Genomic DNA, 24,441 nt, shown 5'->3' on the forward strand with positions numbered 1-24,441 from the left:
ATGAAACACACTGCTGACAAGACCAATAATTAGATTAATTCAGACAAACTTCTCATGCAGCTTTTCTCCACTCTGATGAACTTCAGTTTATTGTGCATTTGGAAAGTTGAGCACAAATTTTTGCCAAGGGTTTTCCTTTTTGCTAACCAGAACCCACAGAGGATAAAAAGTCTGCTGGGGTTTTTCTGCTACTCAGAAGTATGACAGCAGATCTAATTCAACCTGCTTAGCACAGTAAAAAAGGCAAGTTCAGAGTCAGAAATGTGTAGAGTAGTCTTAATGGATGTTTTGTTTTCCCAAAATCAGTGCCTCCAGTTCTAGAGGAGAACATTGAAACTGCTTCAGACTATGACATAATAAGATATTTTCATTTCGGAATATTAGTGGTAATCAGCTGAACAGTGCTAGGCAACTCTATAGTTTTTTGCATAATATGCCAGTGGCCTTCTTTCCTGCCCTGCTTCTGTGACAAAGTTTGAACGCTGCTGGCTAGATACGGAAAATCTTAATGATACTGCAAATGTCTTAAGCCAGTGGATAGAGTTTGGATACAAATAGCTGAAAAGCAGGAAAATTAATTATTTTCCAGTTTCAGCCGGAATTTGAAAAGGAATGAGAAAGAGCAGATTCTCCTGGGGGCTGGATCTTCTGCATGGAACACAAGATTGGAAGAGGCACAGCTGGTCATGGTCATGGGTGCAGTAGTGAAAGGCCAACTTGTCCCAGAGCCTGGGAGCATCATTTTGTTAACAGCCACCTTCACTCAGCTGAGGTCATGCCCACTCCTCCCTACAGTGCTCTCCTGCTGCCTCCAGCTTGTACCCACTCAGACAGCATGGTCCAAAGGCTTTACTGTGTTGGGTATTTAGGAGCTGTTAGCCAACTGCACAAATACAAGCTCACTAGAAAAGAGGTTTTGAGGCTTTCTTCCCCTGAGCCTAAGAGAAAAGAGCTGCAGTTGGTTTTGCCTCTCAGTGTGGGATGCTGCTTCCCAAGAGGTGCTGAAGGCACAGGGGCATTTGAAGCGGCCTGAGACTAAATAAGGCTGCAGCAACCAGGAATGTGTAGCATGGAGAGAGAGCTAGACTTGCTCTGGGTTGAGCTCGGAAGCTGCTAATGAATGTGATCTACACCTTTCTTAGGTGTGCTGGGTACCAGCCCCCGACTGCAACCCCCAGGCACCACCTCATCCACCTTGCACCAGCCTGGGAGCTTCAGCTTCCCAGGTCAAGAATTGGCAGCGCAATCTCTTCGTTCTGGCTGCACAAGCCTGGACCTGTAGTGTTTTATTAGGAATCAAAAGCAAAGTTTTAATTTGCAATATGGTCCATAGTATTCTGCTGGTACTGACAAACAGGCCACTTTAATTAAATTGGGAGATTTTTTTTTTTTTTAATTCAGTTGTCTGGAGTTCAAAGATCTAATTGTAATTCAAAGAAACATAAGTGAAGCCAATTTCTCTCTCCTGGAGGAAAGGAAATACTTCTAAATAAAGTCTTTGAAAACAGAAGGCACTAGATTATATGTTTTCAAACTACGCAAAGTGAATGAAGACAAATAACTTTATTTATAAAAAACCTTATTCCTGTTTTAAACCAATCAAAAAACCATTCTCTGAAAAGAATATCTTTTTCTGAATGGAAAAGAAAATAAATAAAATGCATTTATTCACAAAGGCAATATGTTACTGAATATCAGTACAATGAGACAGCTTCAAAACTCAAACCAGCTAATTAGCAGAGTCTCGTTTACTAGACAGTGCAGGATTAAAAAGTATGTTAGTCTAGAAGTTTTCTTAGATCTAAAACAGCCGTATTGAACAGCAGCCCACAGTAACTGAAGCTTCCATTCCTCCTTGGAAATTATTTGTATGACAGAGATAGCTGTTTGTTTGCTCATCTCTCATCTCAAGCCATTTTGGCCCTCCACATCTCCAAAACCAGCAAATGCTTTATGAAATTAGTGGGAGACAGAGGAGGGAAAATACAGCCAATGGAGCTGGGGAAAAATGCTACAGAATTCCAGCTTTTATAAGAGTTACACAAGGACCGTGAGTTAGCATGGGTATGAAATTGTCTGTCTGTGTAAGTCTGCGTTCCAGCCAGAAAAATCAGAGGTGCTTCTCTATCCAAACAAGCAGAGCTTTAGCCATGCAATGCCATTAATACAATGAAAATTATGACAAAACCCTTTTCATCTCCTTAAGATTTTCAGATCCTTCTGATTATATGGCTGAAATATTGCAAGTGCTTTTAATATCCAACCCAAATTTGTTAAAGCCTAGATTATACCCAAATGCATATTGAAATCTATTTTTATTTTTCTGATTGCTAGAAATTTTCAAATCTAGTAAAATAGATATGTAAAGAAACACATATTTAGCTATTTGCAGACTAAACTATAATTTTCTGAAGGTTCATCTTTCAGATACTGGTAAAAAATCTCGCCATTTGAGATATTCCCACTGTGATATTAATGCCACTGCAAGATGTCTGCAACACTGCTTTACATAAATCCATAAATACATACATTTCCCTAGTTGGAAAAGAGATTACTTAAGAGGGTCAGAAACCAAGCTTGAAACTTCAAGCCACAGAGTAATTAAAGTTAGAAGGCACTTTTGGAGGTCATCTGGACCAATCCCTTCTCAGTTTGCCAGCTGAGTCTGCGTGTGGTGGGTCTGATGGTAATCATTTATAGATATGTGTAATATCACGTATACATATATATATAACATATGTGTAACCACAAGTGTTTAACAATCATTTGTGTGTCTCAAATTACTTGAAATAAATCTTCACAAAGCAGGAAGAAGGCAGAAATTAAGCATTAAAATAAGCATTTATTAATTTCGATCTGATTTTCTTAATAGTAAAATATCTACAAAATGGTATTTCGCTCTACAATTACATAAAAACCTCATTCTGCCAATGAGATTTTTACCATGTCAGGGGGTAAACAGGGTTGAAAGAATGTTTTTTATCTTCCTTCCTAAAACAAACACATACTACTCTTAATCCTGCATTGAAGCTGTTGCTCGATTCATAAATCTCATATAGTTCTTTTGAGTGCTCATTGGTGATGAGTAATTTTAGCACAAATTGAGGTTGATGCAAAATAAATATTCAGGAACTTATTCTTCACATCTTTGCCAGTGCATTTGATCCGTACATTTCTTTGCAACACTCTCTGGGCACCATTTAATCATTCTTGGTGCAAGTGTAATCCCTGTGGGCAGAGGTGCTCACTGCAGGTGGACCTGGGGTCACCAGCCAAGGGAAAAAGGATTAATGAAATGATGCTCACTGCCATTGTTATAGCCTCCTTTATGGCCCCTTAACACTAAAGGCATCATTTCTATACTGGAAATACATTAAAATTGTAGAAAAGGATATCTCTGTTGGGAAATCACTGATGCACTAGGAAAACAATTTTTTTTTTTCCATCTCCTTTATTGATCCTTCTTCAGACGCATGGTCAAACCCATTACTTAAATGTTTCATTAATGTGCTGATACACCATTCTCTTAGCAGCCCAAAGCCACAGAAGTCCACATTATGGTTTGGGAATAGTTTGTTGTTTTTTGGGTTTTTTTGTTTGTTTGGGTTTTTGGGGGGTTTTTTTGTTGGTTTGTTGTTGTTGTTGTTGGTTTTTTGTTTGTTTGGGTTTTGGGGGGTTTTTGTTTGGTTGGTTTTTTGTGGGTTTTTTTGTTTGTTTTTTTTTTCTCTTTTTTTAAACGATTCAGCATGATTTCTTTTCTTTTGTGCTTCTATTTCCCTGGAAATAAATTTGATGCCTATGTAAAATTAATCTGCACTTTAGTAAAACTTAACAAATAATTTAAGTATAATATAGTACACTAATATAGTATAATATAGTAGTGTATAACTGTCTTACATTACTATTCTTTCAAGCCTTTTGGCTTAAATTCTTTAGTTCAAAAATTAATACAAACATAGGTTACCCATTTCAAATCTACTGTGTTTTAATAAACTGCTAACATAAAGTCAACATAACTTTGGATGCTCACTGCTTTCATCCTTAAATCAGAGACATTCCAATGTGATTTCCAGGAGAATCACATGTAATGCTTCTTAGAAAGAGACATCCATGTGTTGGTAGAGGTAGGCCATGAATTATTTAATATCACAGACAGCAGCAATAATTTTATGGCCTAAATTGGGGGACAGATTGGGCACATCTTATTTAAGTGGTGAGCAGTAACTGACAAAGGATATCCCATTGAAATAAGGTATTATTTCCTAATCCACAGGAACATGATTTTCACAACTTGTTACAAGGAGGAGAAGGGGCAGGATACTCTTCTCTGGCAAAAAAACCTTCCATGGCTTGTCAGCCTTCAGATATGAGGTCATATAAGAACTTGTCAAAATCTCTGTAGTTCCTATGACTTTAAATGAGTTATGCCAGTTTGCACCTGTTGTGGGTCTGTCCTCTAATTTTTCTAAATATACAAAATTAATTTTAACTATTACCAAGAATTTTATTGTGAAACTTCACCTAAGAGTAAATTGCTAATATTGCAGCGTTGTTTACAAGCAGAATCAGAGTACCCACAAAGTGCCTACAGGGAAAGGCCTATAGTAGCAGTATTGAATAGCTAATGACTAAATAATTTAAATCTAATTAAAAACTTAAGTTTATTTATCAAAAAATCTGGGCTATTTCATCTTTTTTACAAAGTACGCTATAGAGCTTTCAGCAAAGGTTTAACGAACTACTTGAACAGAAACTGAGTTTTCCATTGAAAGCACCAATGTTTTCTACCTCCCAGGGAAGAACAGAAACAAGGCTCACCGGTTCACCTAACTGTTTAACTAGCACTTTGATTTAATGAAGAGTCAAGCTCCATTCATTTTCTGCTGTGCATGAAAAATGACCCTAATCTATAGGTCATACATTATTCATGGTGATAACAGGGTCAGTGGGAAGGAAAGATGTTTCCCAGGTTCCCACTGCGGATACAGAGATGCTGTATGGAGATGTGACGTGTGAGGATGTGGAGACAGCGGATGTGGAAGAGAATTCAGTGTCTCTGGAAATCTAACAGAGTCTAAATTCTCCCTTGTTGACTCACATTTCAAGTAAAGGTATCTTGACTGAAGCAGAAAATGTTTTCACAAAAGCTGTGCCACAGATTCTCTTGTCCTGTTTGTGTTTCTGTTCTGTCCATTTTTGTTGTTTAAATCCCAAGGCTATGTGCAGGACTGCTCTTGCTGTAAAAATGGCACCTATTTTCTCTTCTACTACTAAATGTTCATCACAAATCCTCAACCTTAGATTTTATTAGACTGAAAATCATGTAATGCAAAGATTAATCTCTTCCCAGATCATTTCCCACATCAAAGATGGAAACTCGGACGCTTATCTTAGAGAGGAGAAGATCCAGTCAGTTGTCAGAAGTTCCATAACGGAAAATGAAATTGAAAAATTTGGACTAAAAAATGACTGAGAAACTGTCTTGTATTCCTACACCCTTGACCTAGAGTTGTGGCGCTGCTGCAACTACAATTCTGGATGAAACTATAATGTTCCAAAAGAGCCTGAAATCCTGGATTCACAGTTTTCAGCAAAGCTTTTTTCACATGACCACAAGGGTGGATAAGCTGCATTTTGGGCATTTGTTGTAGTCATGTGCTGAGGGAGGCTGAGGAAGTTCACAGTAGGAAAGAAAATAGTTTTGACCTCTGTTCAGTGGTTTGGCTGGGGTGGATTTTAGGTAGGTCACCTGGAGAAGATAGTTTATTTCCCAGGCACTGCTTCTGCTGCAGCTATCATCCCATGTACTGCTCAAATTATGTAATGCAGTTAAAATCTTGGCATGAAATGATTTTTTAAAACAAAGCAAAGCTAGATTTTTCTGTCATCCCTAAGTCACAGAGGGACTGAAGTGCATATGAAAACAATTATTGAAAGAATATTACAGTCCTCATAAAGAAACAGGTACAGATGAAACACTTTGATTATGGGACCGAGCACACAAGTCTCAAAATGGTTTTTTAAGAGCTGGAAATTACTAGAGGGGCACGAATGAATGCTCCCAGCAATGATTTCTCAGTCATCTTTACTGAACATGAAGGCCCCAGACTGCCAGCAATCAGTCATTTCTGAAAACTGCGCCTGCCCCGAGATTTAAAGGCTGCCTGGATTCTCGTGAACATTTACACTCTTGTTCCCCTGAAGAGATGATACCTGGCAACACAGCACCTGTGGATCATGCTGTGGATTTCACAAACTTTCTTGTAGCCATTCAGCAATCCCAGCAACATCACTGGTGCCTGTCAGCCATTTTGAGTAAAGCAGTCCCGTTCTTAGACCTCTTCACAGACTTCTAAAATGTTACATGGCAGTGGGGGTTTTGTATTAGTGTCTATAAAACTGTCAGTCATAGCAGACTGGCTTATCTTACAGTCCTTCTACGTCTTGCCCAAGACGTGCACTCACATGCACTATCGCACTTAAGATGTAATTAGTTTTAGCTCTTTGTAACCACTGTTAGAGCATCTATTTTCCATTTTTTCAGATTCAGCTGAATTTGGCTACAGCAAGTGTTTATAAACAAAGGTTTAGAATGAAAAATTTAACTTGGTTTATGTTTTGTTTCATTCCTGTCAGTTCATGAAAACACTTTTTAAAAGGCCTATGGAGTGCATTTATAGAGAGTGCTAACAATAAAAATTCTGGTTTGCAGTATTTACAGTGTTTTCTAGTTCACTGTGCTGAAAAATTGTAGTGCAATTTTTACTTTGCACAACTGATTGGATTCAAGTCATGAGTGACCATGAGGGTTATTGTCCCTTTAAAAATATTTCTGGTTGCAACAACATGGGCTCACAGCCAGTTGTCACAAAAAAATTGCCAGAAACAGAGACCAGTGGCAGCAGCCCTGGAAAAGAACCAGAAGCTGAAATGTAGCGCCCAGTCTAGAACCTCTTTCTTCAGCAGAACACTGAGGTATATTGTTAAATAAGTTGATAAGAAATATCCATCTCCATGTCTATCAGAGCAGATTGGTGTTATTAACCAAAGCTGAATTACACCACAATATAAAACTTGTGGGTATGAAGAGGAATTGTATGTTACCCTGAGGGAGGATAGCAAAGTGTAAAGGGATGAAGGAAACTTTAGGCCAGTAAGGAATAGAAAGATAATTATAGAAACAAGCATACATCATTCATTTTGAACAGCCTGCGCTTGAAGTGCAGCATTTATAGTTACTAGAGCTCTGGAGGAGTCTAAGATGTGATCAGATGATTCAGATAAGCCTGCATAACTTAAGATGATTATTTCTTTCCTTTTTTTTTTTTTCTGGAATTTTTTATGACTATATTTCTTTATATTTTATTTACTGGAGGTTATATAATTTACTTCTGTGTCTGTTTCACAGTGGTTATGGATACTCATGTTAGCAGTGAGCAAAAGCATTAGAAACAAACAGAAAAGGAAGAAATAGCTACAGCTATTCTGCATCAATCATAGGGTTAGCTTGAGTTGATCTGCTTCATTTGAAAGTATCTAGCTATATCTAAGAGTAAATGGTTTAATCTTGGAATTATGGAAACCTCAGAAGGTTTCTTTTTTGTTTTGTGTTCTTCTTTTTGCCACACCTCTCCCCTCCCCTCCCAACCCCCTTCTCTCCTATTTTATTATTTCATTTAACCATTCTATGCACCTCTGAATGTGAAATCTAAGGCACCTGGAGTATGATTTTTGCCAGTTGCTATAACTCAGCTCCTGCAGATTTCCACTATAGTTGGCAATTCTCAAGAGAAGGGGTAAACGACCATCACTGAAATGTGATTTGACTACGTCTGTTTTAGCTTGAGCTCACTTCATTTTTTCTGGCTGTGTTTTATTGTATATAATTGTCATCTGTTAGTATTCCATGTGATATCTCTTCCCCAATGATCTACATTGCTTTTATGAAGGATTGCTCTAAAATCTCACTGTAAATTAAAAAGCTCAATTCTCTTCTCAGTGAGTAAGATTAGGAAAACATGGATGCCCTCCAGCCATCTATTTAAACAACATTAACTCAAAACTCCCAATCCTATTGCTCAATTAGACTTGAGAAATGAAAAAATAGGTTCTTGTTCTGTAACACCCTATGAGGCACTCATATTTGTGGTTTTCCAAAATTCTTGCGCAATTTTTTCTGTATTTTGTCTGCATGGTAATTTCACCCAGAAGGAAGTCACTTCTGGAATCAATCACTCATGATGTAGTCATCTTCTCATCACTATCTCTCAATGTTTAAAAACAAACATGTGAGGTGCTAGAAATGTCAGCAGTTTTGCTTATTGAGTAACACTCCTGAGCATTTTTTTGAAATTTAAAATACCTTTTTTTTTTTAAATTGGTCTACTAGTGTGAGCTATAAATTCAAGTTAGACTGAACATAAATTCAAGTCAAGCTGAATATAAATCCTTATTAGAATTAAGTCTATCAGGGAATGTTTTCATTCTCATCTTCTGCATCTCAGTACACAGAAGAGCACTATAATGAAGTGTTCCTGGTGTTGGGCCAGGAGCCAGGAACATGGAATGCTTACCCCAGCAAAAGGACTAGTGAGTGTCCTACTTGCTGTGCTAAGCCAAGTGATATCTTCTCTGCATATAAGTGTAAACCATTTTTACATTAATAAACACATAAATGTACCTTATTATTTGTGTTTGATGAAGACTGGGTATGATGCTAAACCATCTCATGATGGAGGAGGAAACAATCCCTGACCATTCCTTAGGGAATGACTTTGCATTGTGCTTGCCAGCAACATAAAAGCCCGTATTGTGGGTAAAGCAAGTGGGTCAGATGAGTCCTCAATGTTTAGGGAGCCAAAAATAAATGTGAATCTAGTATAGATTTATTCTGAGTGTATTAATAATTCTTACTTCTCTCAGATCATGGACGTATTATTACTGGAATGTTTTTAGATAGAAATGCATCTGAAGAAAGAGCTGAATGAACAGAAAATAGCTGCTCAAGCACGTCTTTAATTACATCATGATGTAGCTAATTCATTCACAAAATAAGAGTAAGCAAATGGTGAAAATTAAACTCATTTTTGTTGTTTCTTTTTTAAACAATGCTTCTGATTTAACTCCATTTTTAATGCATGGTAACCAATAGTAACCCATGTGTTCCCACATAAACCAACTTATATCATGCAAGACGCTGTTTGCACTCATGCTCGTAAAACAGACTGTGCAGGGGTGGATGTGGAATTTAGTTCTGATAACAGGCTAGATGTGTGATACATTAAGAATGTAAGTGGCAAACTAATGTCTCTATGTCAGCTGAGTAGGAAAATCGTCAACAAGTGTTCTGTAATTCCCCTATGGAATTTATTTGTTTTGATGGACTTGCTTTGGTGGTACTATCAGGATGGCTTCATGTCAGGGTCTCCTCAGTCCCATGGGACATATGAGCATGCCAGTTTCTGGGTAAGGACTGTCAGAACCTCTGCTCTAAAATGCACCCAGGCAGGGTTTCTCAACTCACCCCATGCCTCTTTAACCTGGAGAAAAGGAGGCTTAGGGGGAACCTTACCGCTCCCTACAGCTCCCTGACAGGAGGTTGTGGCCAGGTGGGGGTTGGTAAATTCTGCCAGGTAACAAGGATAGCTCAAGAGGAAACAGCTTCAGGTTGCACCAGGGGAGGTTTAGGTTGGATGTTAGAAACAATTTCTTCGCTGGAAGGGTTGTCAGGCATTGGAACAAACTGGCCAGGAAAGTGCTGGAGTCACCAGCCCTGAAGTGGATGGTGACTTGGGGACATAGTTTAGTGGTGAACATGGAAATATGGGGTTAATGACAGGACTGAATGATCTTTGAAGCTTTTTCCAGCCTTAATGATTCCATGATTCTGTGCCTTTACCCTGCTGTGCTCTATTCCAGGTCCACTCCTCAATGCCTGTTGCAGCAGCCTTGTTTTTCTCTGCAAAGTGATGTCAGTAACTCGTTCTCCAAGGAGTCATGGCTTGTAACTATTGTCTAAATAAAACTCTGGTTGTACCATACAAAAAGTCAAATAAATTAGCCATAGATGCCTGGTCAATTAGATAAATGTCTGTGGCAGCTAAAGCAAGTAAAACGAAGCCATGGGCAGGTCAAGAGGAGTTCAGACCCTGGCAAGCCTCTGTCCTGAGGCAGGCTCAGTGCAAAGCAGTGGCTGTGGTGTGCTGCTGGACTGCAGCTGCAGTTCACACATGATGCTTCCAAACATCATCACATAAATTGTCATGCAAAGCTGCTACATCTTACTTGCCTATTTATGCCCCACTTTTCCAGAGACAATTTCAAAAAGAAATGCTGGGCTCCTGAAAATTTTCTAAAAAGCTTACTTTGGATATGTAGTCCATAGAAAGAAAATCTCACTATCCAGCTGTGTTCAGCTATGTCACCATATTCAACTTTATATGCAAGAATTTCAGAACCTTTTTTCTGAAAAAATGATCAATTGTTTTAAAGATCCTAACTAATAAACACTATGGTGATTCTGTAACTTTATTTTAGGGAGAAAAAACAGTGTATGGGCTCACTCAGTGTCTTATCTCTTTTGTTTTTCTATCAATCTCCAATAAGTAAAATATAAGGCACATAACATGCAAATTCTACCTACCTCTGAAGTTTTTGACGTTTGAGTGGGCTAGGCATAATGATCACTGCAAAGCCTATCTTCCCATCCCTTGCATTTGAATGGGGCTCGTCAAAACACCAGGAAAGTAGGAGCAATTTCTTTTCCATACACATACAAATATGTATCTCCCAGAATTCTCTTTTTCCTCCACAAATATTTTGGCATATCTTTTTTTACTCTTGTCAGCATTACAGAATTTTGCTTTATGAATTGTCATTGCTCTGATTATGGTCAGAGGAGTTTTTCCTTGTAAAATGAACGAAAATTTTACAGAGAAAGACACTAGAAATTTCTTTTATACATAGATGTTGTTAAGGGCTAGAGAAAGCTGGATGCCTGATAACTGGAAAAGAGAGCAAGAATAAGGAAAATAACCAAGTGCAAGCAGAAGCTATGAGTGCATTTGAGTAATGTGTACAACTGGCTGCAAGGGTCAGAAGTAGTATGGATGTAACCATGGACATATTCCAAAAGCATTATTTTGAAGCACTGCTTTGGGAGCCAAGTTTATCCATCACTATTACCAACTTATTTCTGAAATTTCTGGAGAGAAGAAACCATATTAAGGTCCAACAGATGTAACTAGAGTTTCAAAATATGTTTAGCAATGGAGTAATATAGGGTGCTGAAGACGCTACAGACAATAGTACAAAGTCCAGAAAGACATACAGTGGTGAAAATGTTTCCTTCAGTACAAGAGATTATGTAAGAGGATTTCCTTTTCTCCTTGTCTCCTCATCTCCTGCAGCTCTGTACAGTGGCTAAGTCAAAGCATCCACTAAATGTGCTGCAGAGACTGTTTCAGTTGAAAACCTAAGTGTCCATATATTCAGGCCACAATGTCCAGTTCCTCATCAGGTTTCCTTGGCTCCATCAGAGCTCTGTGGAGCTGTGGCATGACAGCAAGAAGCTTTAAAGGTGAATCAATACAAGACCACGCAGGGATGGGCAGATGTTTCCATCTGCCGTTACTGGGTCATCCTGGATTACTCCATGGCCAGCTGTGGGGTCTCCTCAGAAGAGATGTAAGCACCAGCTACTGTCATTTATAGGGATTGTGCTTATTGTGAGCACTGAAGCAAGGTCCACAACGGAATTTAGGGTAGCTGCACAAAGCATCATGACAACTCAGAATAGGCTCATTGGCAAAATGCAGAGGGTTTCAGACCCCATTTTCTGTGATACAGAGGAGGCACAATGAGGCTTCAGAGATTATGTTGGTCCTTTATGAATCTTGCCCAAACTGCATAATCAGGAACTCTTTCAAACAAGAGTCTTTCCATGACTTGAACAGATGCTGATGGGACTATCAGGTGAGGATGGAAATCTGCAAACCCCTAAAATTAATGGGAGATGAGCAGAAGGTAAGGATGAAGATGTTTTACTAATCGTAGCATATCTCCCACATGGATAAATGCATCTCCAGTTTTCCCTTGCGACAGATCCAGCAGCTTTTTATGAGCTACAGACTTATGCACAATAACTGACGGTATTGATAAGAAGAAATTCCACTGGAAGCCACTGAAGTAAAACTGTGCATGCAATTTATCCTCCTGAGATCCTGGGGAATTTGGCAAACACACCTCAGGATAATTTGTTCAATAAAAAGCAGGTGGTATTCTAAGCTCTACAGTTTTCCAGGACAGATTACCAAAGAAATAATTTGGAAGAGAGGACATAAATGGAATACATTTGCTGGAAAATGCTGCATTTTTAGCTTATATCTGTCTGATTTTCCAGGATTATGCTTTCCATACTGCCAGCTGCTCAGTATTCCAATCCTTGTGCAGAAAACCATGTTGGTAAACATTTAAACACAAATGAAAGTGTTTTCCTGGATAAAGGCTTGAATGCTTAAAACCTTGCAAAACTGAAGCCCAGCTTAGATGCTTCAGCCTGTTTTCCAAGGTGTCATTGCAGACACGACAACTTTGTTAAAGAAATACATTGTTTACATACCACCTGGAATTATTGCTCATTAACTAAAATATACACTATTTATGATTGGAGGTAATTTGACCATTAAACTTCTGGGCTTTTCATTAAATCCTTTCATTACTATTTTATTGAGGAGCTCAGAACATTGTATGTGCAGGTAATGATTGCAGATAACAAATGTTTCTCATTTTTTAGTCCGAATATATGTTGCACTGAATTTAATCATGTCTGTGCTTATCTGCTATAGAGAGATGAAAAGAGATAGAGCCTTGGGGATGGTAACAGAAGAATTTATTTCACAGATATAGTACCTTTCCTCTTTTTTTTTTTCTTTCCCTTCTTTAAAAAATTGTATAATTAAAGCTGCTAACAATTTTCCCTTCTAGTATTCTCCATAAGCTTTCACATACTCAGAACTTTGAAAAAGTTACCATAAGAGCTGAATTTCTTGGTTTCTGGCCAAAGATTAATTTTATTTCAAAGGCTAAAATAAAAACCACTTTTTGAAATCAGTAAGGCTAAAATTATTCCTATTCCCTTTTAATACCAAATGTATATATGAGTTGTTTTCACACATATAATCCCTACATGACAGAATAGTAAATTTTGGAACTCATTATAGAAATAATACCTATTAAGAGGTATACCTGAGTAAAAGTGATTGGCAATTAAGTGGTTAAAATGCATTAAGTGGGTAAAACAGTGGTTGAAGTCAGCTATTAATAGCAGGTAATTTGGAATTGCTTAATTTAATTTCAGAGCAATGAACTGTCCCTGGAGGTTCATGCTAGTGGCGCGTGGTGAGAGGAAAGATACGCTGTCCCCACCTGGACAAAATAGCAGAACCTTAGATTTACAATCTTTTGACATCAAGGAGGTGGAGCTCTGCATCTGGATCACAATAACCAGTGCAGAGAAGAATATTTTCATATTGTTCACCATCGATTCATAAATATGAGTTTCAGAGACTTGTTAGTTGTGCCGGACATGGAATTAAGAAATTTGGCCCAAAAGATTTGTCATGACTTTAATCTCATGTGCTACATTACAGCCTTATTAAGATTTTAAGTAATTTTAAATGCATGCTATAAGTCTTCAAAGCAGCTTAGTTGGGTTTTTTAGCATTTCCTTTGGAAACCAGGAAATAAAACGAGAAAAGTCATTGTTAATGTATTGTTGGTTGTTCTTGCCTCAAAGAGCTTACAAATATCCAATACGTTTATCCAATAAAATGTGCTACTGTCTGTTATGCTGATTAATTATTTGTTTTCAGTAAAAGAGTAGCAATATTCGTAATTGTATTCTAAGGACCTCCAAGTATTTTACTGCTGGTAACCTTCCCCTATTCCAAATATTCACCTTTCCAGAAAATAGTGACTTCTTTACTTCATTACAAAACAAAATTTTAATACTTAAACACATTAGAGCCCTCGCAGGCTAAAGGAGCAGAATGCATCATATAAGTTACATATGGAGAAGCCAAAAAGTGTCTTTTCAGTATTCAAGTTCAGCTACTAAGAGAGTTCTTGGCATTGTAAATATTACTACAGGGGTTACACGCTCCATCTTCTTTCTGAAGCCACTATCAGCTTTCTCACTTGTGTTCTTCTTCAAAGGTGGAATGTCTCTGGTCTATGACTCCCAAAGCCTACACCCAGGCTGTCTTCACTTCATGCAAATGGCTGTTCTGCATTTGTTAATTTGAACGTAATAACTCATCTTCCCAATCCCCGCACTTGTTTTCTACTTGAAGCATAGCAGGCTTCTTATCACTATGTTAAGTGTGTTGTATAATTCTGGTCTTCATAGTTCCCTTCCAGACCAGGTACAGTTCTGCCTCTTATTCACTGCACGTGTACAACCTTCCTGGACTCATAGCTGAAGTCCTTACTCCTTGAATTAAGTAACTCTAAGGGCTATCAGTAATTAATCCAGGAAGGTCAAGCTGACTGTAATTTGATTTACACATCAATTTTTTGGTGTCATTCTTCATTCACTGACATTTGTGTGCCTGTTTGCCTTTCCTGTTTGATCTGTTTGGGCCATAGTATCACAATTGTCTTGAAAATATTGTCCATTCCCAAAAATAAGAATGAGCTAATGGTTTAAGTATACAACTACGTTATTGACTTTTGGGGGGGTGAGGTGATTATTTTCCTGCACAGAGAGTCAGTTCAAAAGCTTAAATTTTGGAAGAACAGCTCGAAGGGCTATAAAAGTAGAAACCAGAGGCATTGATCAGGGTAGCAGAGGGGAAAAGTCATTGTAGACTCCTTGATAAACTGTTTCCCTGTGCCTGCTTCAGTATCTGCTGTCCACCTGACCGACACCCTTATAGTGTTAATTTGTAATGTGAAGTCTTTTGTTTCTTCACCAGTCTTTGGAGAGGCAAAACAGAGTACAAACTCTACCGCCCTACCATGGGATGTACACAAAATGTCCAAGAGGTAACTGATCTTTGTGTCTGATTATCATGGACACTTCTCATTCTGCTTTGGTGACACTTCTCTACCTTTAGCACACATATATGTGGTTGAGTAGGTCCCAGAAGTGCTTTACTTAATAATATATTGACTAATACATTGATTAGTTTAGTAAGGCTTTCTAGAATTATCTGATTAATTGCTCTTAATGGTTATCTTTCTCGTTCTTTCTCCTCCTATCACTTTTTCTCTCTCTTGAAAAATAATCTCAGGGAATTAAATGAAAGTGGAATTTAGTGGATAATCCTCAATCTGTTGCAGCAGGCAGAGTTCTGTTTGTATCTGAAGATATCTTGCTATGGATTAACAAAAGCTTCATATGACCAGAACATGCTATTTGTGTTACACAATATAACATTGAGCCACTAGTGTAGGAAAACACTCATTTTCTCATATCATCCACGTTTTGGAGGGGAGGAATTCTGGCAGAAGATTATTATGGGTATGTATGAGATCCCCTTTAAGGTGCATTTCTCACCAATGTACAGAATCAGACATATTTTTCAGCAGAACATGGAGCATTCAAAAAGTTGAAGATGATAAATAGCTCAGAAAGGAAGGTAGCCTTTTATCTCAAGAGTTCACGTCAAAGTCCAAGATGACATTCAGTAAAAAATACAATTTCATACATGACTACCTGCATCATTTTCAGGCTTAAATGCAGGCTAATGCAAGCTTAAAAAGTAAATAACTTCTTATTCCATTCCTTCTAAAAGATCCTAATTATCCTTAATTTACCTTAAATAGCTTCTTTACATATATTGATCTTTTATTTCTGGTAATAATATGTGTATATTGGTTTAGGTATGGTAAAAATTATATTTCTTTAATGTTTTGCTGGCTGTCTGCAAACAGAGAAAATTTCTATCTTGTACGACTAATATTTCGTTTCATACACAATGGCCAGATTTCACAGCTAAGCCTACACATTGTGTTGTTCTTTACTGAATAGGTGTGAAAATGTCCTTCCACTAGATCTCAAAAAATAGAACTGATCCTCAAGATACAAAAATCTGCTTTAAACAGTAGTGGTTTTCTTTTTTTGTGGTGATCAACTGTTTCACTAAGGTTCTCGTATGATTTACTGAATTTCTATTGCCTGCTATCACTCTACAGTAGTAGTCATACCATAATGTAGTAATTACTCTGGGTCAAATCAGTGGTATTTTGTGCCGTGTATTTTTCATCTGGCAGCTGCCAATAGCAGAGGATAAGAGCAAAAGATTAGGGCAAAAATATCCCTGGTAAAATCTCTCCTCTTCCAGAAACACGCAGCTAGAGAGTTCCTATAATGAAATGCTATCACTGAGTTTAATGGATTTTAAAATATTTTTCTTCTCTTTGAATTTATATAAATATTTGAGATCTGCATCACCTCACTTATTAAAAACAAAAACATTTTCGTAAGTTTACAGTCAGGGATAATATCATTGCATGCTCTACGCCCTTTATGTAAGAGAAAACAAGTAAAGCTGCTGTAGGCAACTTTTTCCATGTTGCTTAGGACATCACATGGAAAAACATTATGCAGTTGAGGTAGTCATTTACATGGGAAAGTATTTGTTACATTTCCCTTTTGCTTATGCAGTCACTTCTGGTTTCCAGCAGCATTAAAGCCTCCTTTTCTGACAGCAGTTGTGTTAAAAATATTACTGTTATATAAATAAGAGGATATCACTGTGTGTCAGACTGAATATCCAATATTCAGTCTGACAAGACTCGCATATTAATTTTCAGTCACAACTATACAAATACCCCAGAATCATACTTGATATAATCCTCACTATTCTCTCAATAGTTTTCTTCAACCTACCACCATCTTTTACCTCAGTTTGTCTGAGCCAGTTGGCAGGTGTTGGAACTTGTGAAAATATGTATCTCCCTCTACCCACTCTTTTTTCATATGGATGAAAAAAAAAAAATATATATATATATAGTCCTTTAGGAAATTTCTCACATTGAAGGAGATGGTTAAACATTCTGATATTAAGTTCTCAGCACTTCATATGAAAAACTTAAAAGCAAGTAATATTATTTTTTGCTTTGCTGTTTTCTTCACTTTTTGTCTTAATGCAAAGCTAAATTTCTTCTTAATTAGAAGAATCAATTAAGTAGATTACTTCTGGACATTAAAACAGGAAACCAGACCAAATTCAAACAGCAAAGCTCCTACTTACTGCACCAGAGCTCTTCTGAGGCAGGTGCTCACATAAACAAAATGCCTGTAAAGACATTACACCTCCACAAAGTGTACACTCTAGGTGAATTCAGACTCTCACGCTCTGCTTTTTACAGCATCATGATAATTTAGGCCATAATCCATTATCACAAGGAAGCATGCAGTGAATGCAAGAATTTAAAGTCATCAAAAGTCACTCATTAAATTGAGTCCTAAAAGATCAATATATCTAGAATGGGCACTTTAGACTGTTCCTTTCTCATCTCTCCATCACCTAAAATATCTCTTCACCCTGGTTTTTGTGTGTTGGATATTTTCCCTAGGGGCAGTTGTAGCCCCTAATTTCATTGGTGCTCAATGAGTTTTAGTCTTGCTCTTTGAGAAAGGATCTTCCTTACCTAACAATAATTATAGTTACCTGACTGTGGTGATGGACTCTTTTCTTGTGTAATTTATGGTTCTTTTGTGGTACTTTCTGCAGTCTTTTTATTCATTGTATAGACAATGTATCCTGTTCTAGGTAAACAGCTTCCTGCTTTGAGCCCAGTAAGTTTACATCCACTTTTACATCTGGATGTCCATCTCTATCAGCTGTCATATCGTTTTAGAAAAGAACATGAATATATCTCTTTCTCCTGTGTTGTCAAAAAGCCTCCCTGGTGCTTGTTCAGAACTTCCATTCACAGAAAACAACTCATTTTCAAGAAGGGAGAAATTCCTTTTTGTCCAGAGGGCCAGGAAAAGACTTATGTGCCACTTAAGATCAATTTACATTACAGTCTGCTGGCTGAAGTGGAGTGTAAAGTTTTAGCAGATTATCTGTATAGAATAAAAAAGAAGGAATGAAGGAAAAATATTTAGAGGTATTGTAAATCAGTTATCTGGAATGTAGGTTGAGAGTTTTCTGCAATAGCATTATGCAGTGTAAGAAACACTTTTTGAAGATCCTTACTTTTTCACTTTGGGTTGTTTCCCAGTTCTTAGATGAGCATAAAACTACCTGCAAGAATCTGTACTGGATATGCCCTGGCTTTTCCTTCAGGAACAGACTGACTTCAAGGGAACAGGGATTACTGAGAGGATGAGGCCTGTCATGTGAGAAGACACCCAGAACTGCTGAGATTTTCAGCATTAGGTGTTGGATAGGATCTTGGTTTCTTAGTAGGCAAAACTGGGAAAATGGACAATTATATCTTATCATTCATGTTAAAAGAAATCGGTATTGCAATAGAAATCTGTTTAAAAAAGTACAACACTAAATATGCTATGGAACATGATGATGAAAAAAACCCTCTTCAGCTCGGACATCTTGTATCAGGTAGTGGGTTTTTTTTAATCTCTGTATTTATATGTCTGTGTCCAGACTCTTTCCAGTGGTGCCCAGCAATAGGATGAGGAGTTATGGCCATAAACAGAAACACAAGAAGTTCTACCTCAACATGAGGAAGAACTTCTTTATGTTAAGGGTGGCAGAGCCCTAGAACAGCTGACCAGGGAGGTTCCTGGAGTTCCCCTCTCTAGAGACATCCCAAACCCATGCTTCTGTGTCACCTGCTCCAGGTGACCCTGCCGTAGCAGGGGGGTTGGACTGGATGATCTCCAGAGGTCCTTTCCAACCCTACTGATTCAGTGGGTCTGTGATTTTCTGAGCTTGAATTCACATTAACCAAGCCCCCAGCTTCCACTCTGTTCTTCACTTGCAGTCTTACACAAGTCACTGCCATTCTCCCACAAAACACCTACTTTTCTGCATTAAAGTTTTCTGTGAGTGGGGCTGCAGGTGCAGTGGTTTGCAAAGCTGCAGTTCAAACTGTGCCAACAGAGAACCCCAGTGCACTCCAGTTATCCTGATGAATGCTAAAAAACAAGTAATCAAATGATCGCCCCGACAGAAGGTAGGAATATATATGCAGGAATATATATAACTTTTCCAGCTGGAGTGGCTGACACTCACTCTAACAAGGGGAAGGCTGCAGGGTACTGAGCCAGCTTCAAATGAGCCAGTGCATCTCTCTCTGCAGGACAGGGTGAGGCAGAGCTACTGACCTTAAAAGAGCCTCTGCTTTGGAGCTCACTTGAATGTATGTCTACAAAGTACCATAAAAAATCAACCATCCTATAAGTATGTGCATCTGTTACTGGTCACCTGTGTCTAATGCTTTATCTAATAATTTAATAATTCATTTTTCAATTCACAATTCAATTCTCTGTTGGAGAAAGAGGTGGTCATTACTTAAGCGTATCGGAGTTTAATTGTACTGGGACTGAGACTTGGAAAGAGTTCCCCTTGACAAGACATTTGCTTCTTTTCATCTCATCCATTCAGTCCTGTTCTTCCCTTTTAAATTTTTGTGCAACTGTTACAGAATTTAGTGACAAATGTCAATAGAGCGAATGTAGCATAAACGAAAACAATGCAAACACAGCCCAAATCAACAATATACTTTTTTCAGGTTACCATTAATCATGAACATTTTAAACCCTAAAGACCCTAAAGCATGATTTGGATGGTCATGAAGAAGACATATAATATGAATAATATGGGAAATATATTAAAAGAGCAGATTAATTTCCTCAGATATTTTTACTATAGTTAGCGTCTATAGTTTTTATTATCAGCTTTTACTTTTTAGATTTTCAAAGATTCAAACTTTCTGAAAGACATCGAACATCACTTTCCATACTCACTGGAGTATTTTGGAATACGTGAGTTTTGGCATGCAGGTTCTGTTTAGGTGGTTTAGTCACTACAGCAGAAGTTAGTTAAAGGGTTTCATCCATATTTCTAAATCATATATTTTCAAGTAGGGAAACAGTGACTGTAGTGGGGTTTTCTGCCCCATCAAGTTATTAATCATAGAATTTAACTTAATTTCAAAATCTACTTTAGGTCAGTAGTTTAGGTACTCTTTTATAACAATAATAGTTTGTGTCCCAGCATTACAGCTCATAGCAGCCAGAAGTGCAGCATGGCTATGAAAAACTCATAGGCCTTGTTCCCCTGACATGCTCAAGCAGTGCAGGTCCTGTGTCCACACAGCTTTAGCTCCGTTGATACAAACACTGGAGTATACAAAATATTCAGTTTCACGGTATAGACAAGGATAAAGTCATATTTTAATTAGATCCACATCTTCTATCATGACACTTCTTTAAAGGGGACCAATCCTGGTGAGGTGACCAGTTGCCTCTTGCTGAGCAACTCCTTATTCCAGTAATGGGACCTCTGGCTTACTGTTATCCACTGTGTGAAACTATTGGAAGTGTATGAGTAACTATAGCTGCAGGACTGACACCAAACTGATATTAGCAAGTTTTACAGTCATTCTAAGTGACTGTCCATCTGAAGGATATTCTTTTAGTCCTTCTTATTATACTGCATCACTTTACAGTAGCAAAAGAATTTTATTTACACCCATGTTCATTAATTTACTAACAAAAATACATGCACTTCCTTAGGCACCAGACTATTTTGATGCTAAAATGATTGCTTTACTTATGGGGGTTTTTTGATCAGTCTTGACAGTCTTCAATTTTAGGCATGTAGCGGCAGCATAAAAACATTGCCATTAAACTACTTGGGCAAAAACAATTGAAAAAAGAAAATCCCACATTTCCAATCTGAACGTTAATTTCCACTGTATTATGTATCTTTTTCTGGCAATTTGTTAAAGCTCTGCAAAAATAACTGATAAAGCACATATATAAATAGTATGCAGGGTACAGCTTTAAATCATTTTGAAACTTTGCTGGTGAGTTCTATTACATACAATGTTTTAAATACATGTTGTATATTCAATAAGGGCGATCAAACAATTAGCTCCAATTAAACTGCATCAGGCGTACAAATATATTTTTCTTAATAATTTTAAATTGTCTCTTGATCCGAAGATATTTTTATGTACAATTTTCAGAAATTGGGAGCTTGATCTGACTAATTTTCACTGAGCACAGGTCCAAGTCCATGTGATGGACTGCACACTGCTGTTACACTAACCTGAGGGGTAGGATGAGGAGGGAACTTTATGCAAGAAGTTTACAGTCCAGTTATGAATGTCGAGAAAGCACTTCCTAAAACTTTAGTGTGCCCAGCTCTAAGGATGTACTTTGTGCATTTAGTAAAACTGATACAAATTCTGCAAAGGTAAAGTACTATAGTGTTGTAAAATGACATTTTTGCTGATCTCGTTCGTGATTTACTAAAGTAAATGCTAGAATTTTAGCTACTTCCATTAATGCCTGAGTGATGCCTTAACTTTCCTCTTTTTTCTTCAATCTTCTAAATATTAATGATTTTGCAGAAAGAAATTTCTCTATACAGTAATTTTTTGTATTCATAGGGTTCAAACTTCTGCACAGTAATGGTAATCAAATGTGTTCAATTACTTTGATCACAGTCTGCAAATATTTAAACGTCTATGTGTATTCTGATTGATGCCAACACATTTATTCAGATGTTTAACATGGAGCACCTTTGCTAGTGTTCAGTTGGCCCTTCAGGATTTCAGTGTCCAAGAAAAGGGATACACAATACAATGATACTCCCCTCCTCCTGAAGTGTTTGATGAATTTTTAACAAAGAAAACTTTTCATCTTGACTATAAATAAATGGTATCTAAGTTCAACTTTTATACCTCTGTCTTGGTCCTTGAGTTTCCAAAACTAATAACAAGGCTTCTTGCACAATGGGAAGAGAAAAATGTCCTGATTGTTAGAATTAAAATCATATATGCATATTGACTCCTTAAAAATGTTTCTGTAAAGCACTAAGAATAATTTTCCCTTTACTTGTAGCTATTATTTCTCAGTCTATGATTTATTCTTTAAAATTATGAGGCCAGGAGGCTGTCAGAGGAAACCATCTTGGCTATTAGATAGCTGTAAACAGAATGCAGAACTTTTTGCTGAGATAAAATTTTAAGCTGCATTATGAAGAGTTTCTTTCAAAGCTTATGAAATAATTTTGGCAAAATTCCTCTCTAGTGATGCTTCTCTGAAAGATGAGTAAAAAGAGGGAAGTCTGCTAAAATAAGTATCTGGGATTATTTTAGTGGAAGTTTTTTGTCAAAATAATATGAAAGCCTGTGTCATAAAATCCTGTCAAGATTGAATTTTCCATTTCTGTATTCAGGTAGTAACCATAACTGCTCCTACAAGGGTCAAAAATACCTCACACTTGTCTTACTCCCAGCACCATACTACCCTCATGGTAGGCTCATCAAGTTTTATCTCATTTTCTACTGAATTTTCAACCATTTTTAATTTCTTCTCACAGGAATTTTTTACAAAGTTCTTTCTGCATTAAAAAAAAAAAGTTACTTGAAAACCTAGCAACTTTTCCTTTACCCAGCCAATCATTTTGGCCTTTTATTTGGCTTAGAACTAAGATCCTGCCACTGCAGGTATGAAGTCTGTCTTTTTCTTAAATTAAACAACAAAATTAAAGAAAAAATTTTAACACCCCAAACAAACAGAAGGAACCCACTTTTTGGTATGGTAGTATCCAGGTAAAAGGAAGGAAGGAGAAAGAAGGTAAATTTGAGGAGCCTGTGTGAGTCCAGCATTAGCAGCAGCAAAGAGAGTGGGCACTAACTTCTCGAAGGTATTAGTGACAACATGGCTCATGCAGCTGTGGGGAGCGGTCTATCGCCACTTGAAAGGCCACACACACTTTGCCGTGCTGATATTTCCCCACCAAACCTGTTAAATGCACAGTCCGCACATTTTTGCAGGAATGTCTGCTCCAGCGCAAACCTTGGCACTGCAGCAATTCTCCCGCCCTCCACACACGAACCCCTGCTTCCTGTGCTGTCGGGATTTTTACCCCTTTGCATTGAGGTGCATGATGCACGTATGCAGCAAGCACGGGGTGTCTGCCAGCAGAACGTGCGGGGAGATGCTGCTGGAGACGTTCAGCTCATGCGAACCCGAGAACTATCGCATCCCCCGCGGAGCCGCGGCCGCCCGCACGGGAGGGATGCGCGGGGCCGGGGGCTGGGAGGGACCCGGGGGGCTGTGAGAGGCCCGGCGGGCTGTGAGGAACCGGGCAGGGCTGTGAGGGACCCGGCAGGGCTGTGAGAGGCCCGGGGGAGCTGTGCGGAGCCGGGGGGAGCTGCTCGGGACCCGCATCCCTGTCCTTGGTGCTCAGCCCTGCCCGCGCTCGGCGCCGCGCAGCCCCGCACAGCCATGATGGGGCTGCCCGCTCCGGGAAAACAAGCAGGGATGCACGGACATTGCCGTCCGCAAAACACAGCTGCCCTACGACTCCATGCACTGGGGCAAGCAATTAATTCCGAGATAAAAGGCTTCGTTAATATGGCACCAAATTCTACGGACACCCCGGCGTGTACCACCATCACACGCACCCGCCGCTCACCCTCCCTGCCCATGTCAGAGCGACAACAATTGTTAAGGGAAATAAAACATTCTAAGCTGCTAGAGATAGATGAATGCAATGCCACAATCCAAACCTCTGGCATTCTCACGACAGCTCAGCAAATTCGCAGATTCTTCACTACCCCCCCCCCCCCCCCCCAGCCCTCCCTCTCCCCCCACCCTCCCAAACAGAATCAGAAAGCACATCTTACCGCTGGATAAGAGAGAGGAACAGAAGTGCCCACACCATCATTTTGAGAGAAAATGCAGGATTCAAGAATGCAGTGCTCCCCAGGCTTGTTGGATTTGGAGGAATCATCTCTATTCCAGCCCCCCCCCACCCCCCCCCCCCAGCTTTTTTCCCCCTTTCCTCTTGGTTGCAGATGGATCCGTCCCCTTCTTTAATTTTTTTTTTTTCGGTAGTAGTTCTCCCTCCTCCCTACCAGGTCCCGTCAGTGGGATGAGACATTGCGCCCAGCTGCGGGAATTAATATGCAGGGGGAGAGAAATTAGATCTACACAAGCCCTTTGCAGATATAATCAGAAAACGTCAGCTCAGGCGGCAGGCAGCAGCTTCCAAATCTAGGGAAATAATATAATTGGGAGAAAAGGAAAAAAATGAAACCCAAACAAAGAGCGAAAATCACAGACACTCACAGAATAAAAATAGTCAAGGAAAGGAGCACATACACATTTACGGAACCACTGACACACATGCAGCAAAATCCAATAAGGCAACAAAGAGTAAAAATGAGAGGGAGGAAAAAAAAAAAAAAAAAAAAAAAAAAAAAAAAAAAGAATAAAAG

At 38.5% G+C, this 24,441-nt stretch overlaps 1 protein-coding gene across 2 annotated transcripts in view; it reads right to left on the minus strand.

Annotated features, from left to right (window-relative positions):
* GABRG2 (gamma-aminobutyric acid type A receptor subunit gamma2) overlaps positions 1 to 23,966 on the minus strand; it is a 64,496-nt gene extending 40,530 nt beyond the window's left edge. For both annotated transcript variants that reach the window (XM_066196864.1, XM_066196863.1), the window contains exon 1: positions 23,848 to 23,966. In XM_066196864.1, coding sequence (XP_066052961.1) covers positions 23,848 to 23,954 — 107 coding nt within the window. In that variant the 5' untranslated portion in view covers positions 23,955 to 23,966. The remainder of the gene's footprint in view (positions 1 to 23,847) is intronic.
* Between the last annotated feature and the right edge of the window lie 475 nt (positions 23,967 to 24,441).

Source organism: Chamaea fasciata, unplaced genomic scaffold (genome assembly GCF_029207755.1).
Source record: "Chamaea fasciata isolate MVZ Bird 193981 ecotype frontalis unplaced genomic scaffold, bChaFas1.0.hap1 SCAF_15, whole genome shotgun sequence".
In the NCBI taxonomy this organism is placed as follows: Eukaryota; Metazoa; Chordata; class Aves; order Passeriformes; family Sylviidae; genus Chamaea; species Chamaea fasciata.